Source organism: Camelina sativa, chromosome 2, assembly GCF_000633955.1.
Source record: "Camelina sativa cultivar DH55 chromosome 2, Cs, whole genome shotgun sequence".
NCBI lineage: Eukaryota > Viridiplantae > Streptophyta > Magnoliopsida > Brassicales > Brassicaceae > Camelina > Camelina sativa.
This window is the reverse complement of record NC_025686.1, coordinates 21,844,473-21,849,462: the sequence shown is the minus strand read 5'-3', so window position 1 is coordinate 21,849,462 and position 4,990 is coordinate 21,844,473. Positions and strand designations below refer to the sequence as shown.

At 36.4% G+C, this 4,990-nt stretch overlaps 1 protein-coding gene across 1 annotated transcript; it reads right to left on the bottom strand.

Annotated features, from left to right (window-relative positions):
- Nucleotides 26-2,590, bottom strand: LOC104755373 (G-type lectin S-receptor-like serine/threonine-protein kinase SRK). The gene is made up of 4 exons (XM_010477742.2): nucleotides 1,220-2,590; nucleotides 730-863; nucleotides 391-598; nucleotides 26-279 (listed from the first exon to the last, which is right to left on the bottom strand). Exons 1-4 carry the CDS (start codon nucleotides 2,517-2,519, stop codon nucleotides 26-28), a joined length of 1,896 nt encoding a protein of 631 aa, XP_010476044.1. The 5' UTR covers nucleotides 2,520-2,590.

The window sequence follows — 4,990 nt, the reverse complement described above, 5'->3', positions numbered from 1 at the left end:
TTTTTTTTAAATACTGAGTGAATTCTCAATGTTTTTTTGGACTCCTTCCGACAATGGTTGTTGTCTCAACATTGCTATTGCCCCTTTCGAAGATCCGCGCCGTCCCAAAATCCGAGATCTTCGGGCGCATATCCTTATCCAGCAAGATGTTGCTCGGCTTCAGGTCCCTATGAATGATCATAGTTGCCGAATATTCGTGCAAATATAAGAGTCCGCGAGCAACACCTAAGGCAATTTCAATTCTCTCCGGCCAATTTAGCTTATCACTTTTGGTTTCGTCTACAATATTTAGATTACAAAACAAACTCTGGATCAGAATCAGATTATAGTGTCCTTAGCAGAAAAGACATTGAACTTTTATAACATATACAAGTAAAACAAACAGATTACCGAAGAGATGGAGATCGAGGCTTTTGTTCTCCAAGTACTCATATATTAACAGCTTCTCCTCACCATTAATGCAATAACCAAAAAGCCTGACCAGGTTCACGTGTTGAACCTTGGTGATCAGTGTGAGCTCGCTCTTGAACTCATCAATGCCTTGATCTGACGTATCTGACAGTCTTTTCACCGCAATTTCTTGACCGTCAAGTATTCCCTGTTAAACCACACAAATAGTTTCATATTTAAAAAAAAAAAACACAATTACTTGTGAAAAAATATGTTATGTTATATACAAACTATATATATATATATATATATTTACTGCTTTAATAATTTATACGGTACCTTGTACACGACACCAAAACCACCTGATCCAAGCTTATTGGAAACGGAGAAATCATCCGTGGCACGGGAAATGGTTTCAAAACTCATTATTGGAAGTTCCAAATTCTCCGCTATGATTTCTGCAGAGAAGTTTTCTGTGAAAGGTATTTCATCAATAATTAATGTCAGGTCTCTGTAAACACGTAGAGTTGTATATAAAAAATGATTAAAAAGGTTTGTACTAAATAATTTACTGATGGATGATGTTGTAATTCCAATAGCAGAAGCAGCTCTTGCTCTTGCTCGCTTTTTGTAATAACAAAATATGGCAATACTAAATATGATACTAATTACAAAGCCGAGTGCAACAACACTCAGAATTATAATTAGTTTAGTGTGTGGCTTATCCTTCTCTGAAAAAAAATAATAATAGTAAACTGGATGGCTTTAACTATATATTTTTACCGATCGAACTTTATATATTAACAAGAAAAAAATATATAAAACTGACCGTGATATTTGACAAAAAGATCGTGCCCGTCGGTGACGTAATCGCTGTTGCGGACATCCAAAAGCTCTCTGGTCCAGATCACACAGCCTGATGATCCACTTTGCTCAACAGTAGTAAACGCCGTACAGTTACAATCGTTCACGCACCTCTGCTCACATTCGTTGAAACCAACTTGCCAGTCCACGAAAGCGTTCGTAGTATCGGGCAACTTGCAGTTTATCAGCCGAAAAAACTTATCATCACTACAGCTCAGCGGCTTTTCCCTCACACACCCATCTCCCCTGTTTCCCAAGGCCCATGCTTGTGGGTCCATCGGCTCAAACCCTTTCATACAGGTACACGTTGATATGTCACAGTAACTGTAAGGGCCACAATATTTATATATATCACAAGCGTCAGTCGGAGAATGCCACAACATGTCCCATGTCGAGCTGGTTTCATTCCACATGAGCTGTTGTACAGATCCTACGGAGGTCAATGTCAGTCTCGAAGTGTATTTTCTATCAGACGTCTGGAATGAAAAGGATACCTCTTCCTTGTTCGCTGTCAAGGTGAACGTTAGATACGCCAAAGGTTGATTATGTGGCACGCCAAAGGATGCCACGCCGTCCCACGGACTTAACCGGTTCATTTTGTTTCTACCATTCCAAAGGAACAATGCAGGAAAGCCTCGATTTCCACGTGCAGATTCGATATGATAAGAAAAGTCACCGCTTGACGGATCATTAAAATCTTTCCAAGAGGTCAGGAAACTATAACGCCCCGTTCTGTGCTCCCAACCGAGTTTCATCCCTGGAAGTAAAGTGTCTGTGGGAAAGTCGAAACTCTGCCATAAAAAAGCATCACGAGATTTGTTATTGGTGTGTCTCAGCACGAAATTACCATCGTCAAGAAGCTCTGCCACTATCGGAGATCTCTCACTTTCCTCTGTAACATTTGTTGACCAAACAACAGTATTAGATTCGTCGGAGAGGATGAGGTTAGATTTTCTCACTCGGATGGTTCCTGTAGGTTTGGACAGAGGTTTGTCTCTGTTTGCAACCCATACATAGGTTCTTTCAGAGATTCTCTTGAACCAAATCCCGAGATACCAACGATCCTCATCCGGGGAACTTGAGTCGGGTTTGAAGATGCCAAGCTCGAAGACATCACCATGAGACGCAATGGTTTTGTTGCCAGAGAAGGTAAAAGGTTCTTCTGATAGCAGAAAACTACCGTCGGTGAATAAAAACACAAGAAAGAATGACATAAGAAATGAAAACACTAGGAGATTTTGAGAATTATTAAATAATTTCATCATCGTATCTTTTCTTCTTCTTCTTATCTTTTTGTTTTTTTCTACTCTGTTTATTATATATCAGTATCAACCTATTGCGAGTTAAATTTTTCCATGTTGTTTTTTTGTTTGTGACACTTCAATTAATTCTCTGCAGGAATTTTTTGTCATGGCATGTGTAGATTGCTAACCATAATAATGAAAAACTAGACACGATCGAATTTATTGAACCGACCACAATCCAGTTAAAGTCAAACATCTCAAAAGATCCGATACACAGAGAGAGAGACACTACATACGCGAAGATAAAGTAAAGATGGAGTGTTTGTAGTGAGATTTCTTCAGTTGATCTAAACCTATAGCCAATTAATTACTAGCAAGCCAAACTTAACTTATCCGTCCAATTCCAACGAAGAAATTCTATATCAGATGATCCTCAACATTATATTATTAAAATAATCTCATTCTCATTAGTTAAGGTAAAATGTATAATTGGGNAGACACTACATACGCGAAGATAAAGTAAAGATGGAGTGTTTGTAGTGAGATTTCTTCAGTTGATCTAAACCTATAGCCAATTAATTACTAGCAAGCCAAACTTAACTTATCCGTCCAATTCCAACGAAGAAATTCTATATCAGATGATCCTCAACATTATATTATTAAAATAATCTCATTCTCATTAGTTAAGGTAAAATGTATAATTGGGGGTTTATATACAATTGACCAGGCCTAAACCAAAGCCTCTAAACCAGCTAATCCTAAACTATACAGACTTCAATTAAACCATAATAATATGAACTATATACAATGAAAATCATATACTATAATAGTCCCTCTCAAGATGGAGCATATATGTTGAGAAGACTCATCATGCTTATCAGCTGTTGAAAGGGAAGAGCCTTTGTGAAAGGATCAGCAAGCTGCAAATACGTGTTAACATGAAGTAACTTAAACAAACCTGCAACTAACCGTTCACGAACACTGTGACAATCGGATTCGATGTGCTTCGTGCGCTTGTGAAAAACGAATTATTGGCGATGTGAATGGCAGCCGTATTGTCACAAAACAGAAGAGTCGACTTATGTAGAGGAATCTGGAGTTCCTTGAAAAACTTAGTGAGCCAGACAACTTCATCAGTAATCAGAGAAAGACTACGATACTCAGATTCTGCAGAAGACTTCGACACAACCTGCTTTTTCTTGGATCGCCAACAGATCAAGGATGTATGATATGCTCAAATTAAACCCTAGAGCTACTCTCTCAAATTAAGAGGTCAATGTAATACTTAGGGGTCGAATCCACAGAGACTCAAGATCAAACACAATGGATTATAGAGTTTTGTTATTACGCTAAACAAATTGAATTAATTGAAATAACAATGATATTAAATATAACTGTTGTAAATTCAGAAGATCAAAAAGCTAGGCCTAGAGATTTTCTCAGGAAATTATGAAATATTAAATCAATCAATAAATTAGGATTCAAGCAATTAAGATCAAATCTAGAACTCTAAACACTTCTGTAAAATAAATCAGTTCTCACTGCAAATATTTTCTAAATTTAAAACCAGAAAATCCAAATCTCTTTGTAAAATTCTAGGTAATAAATCAGCTTTGAAAACAGGTTTAGATTGTTCACAAAATTACTAAATCAAATCTCTTTGCAGAAAGTAATTTTGCTCATCAAAAGGTTTTATCAGGAAAATCAATTATACTCTCATATCAATTTATTTTCCTAGGTCATTAATTCTAGATGTCCAATCAAAGATTAATAATGAAGAACAACCTATGATAAAGATCTAGAAAGATATTGAATCCTAAATAAACAGATCTAACAATTCATAAAATCCCTGTGAAAAACCCTAAACCTAACAAGCAAACTACTCAGACATGTTTAATGAAGAACAAGACATAATTCTGAATAATAAGCAATTGAAATTAAAAAGAGTAAGAAAGAGTTCAAGAATTCTTCTCTACAAAGCAGATCTCTCTCTCCCAAAAGCTCTCAAAATCTCACAGGGTTGCAGAAAAAAATAAAACTTGCTAGAATAAAACTTAAGGGTTTGTAAAACCTAAAAATACTATATATATGTCCTAAAACATGTCAGGGACTTCTGTTGCAATTATGGAAGACTTTGGGCAAAATTGTAAAACTTTCAATTTTTGGCTCTCTCGTCGGTTTGGACTGGGTGTCGATCGACACTGGTCAGTTGATCAGACTCCAAATTGACTTCTTTGATTAAATGCTCCAAAACGATCCAAATTGCTCTATTTTGTTCATTTTCATGCCAAAATCCTAGAAAACCTGTAAAGACTCAAAACATCCTAGAAAACAAATCAAAAGACTCTAAAAGACTCTTTATATCATGGTTAAAAATCACAAAAACCATGATATATCAACTCCCCCAGACTTAGGCTTTGCTTGCTCTCAAGCAAAACATAAGCTTTAGACATGTGAAAGAGGTTTGAAAACAGGGAACTCACTCAACTGCA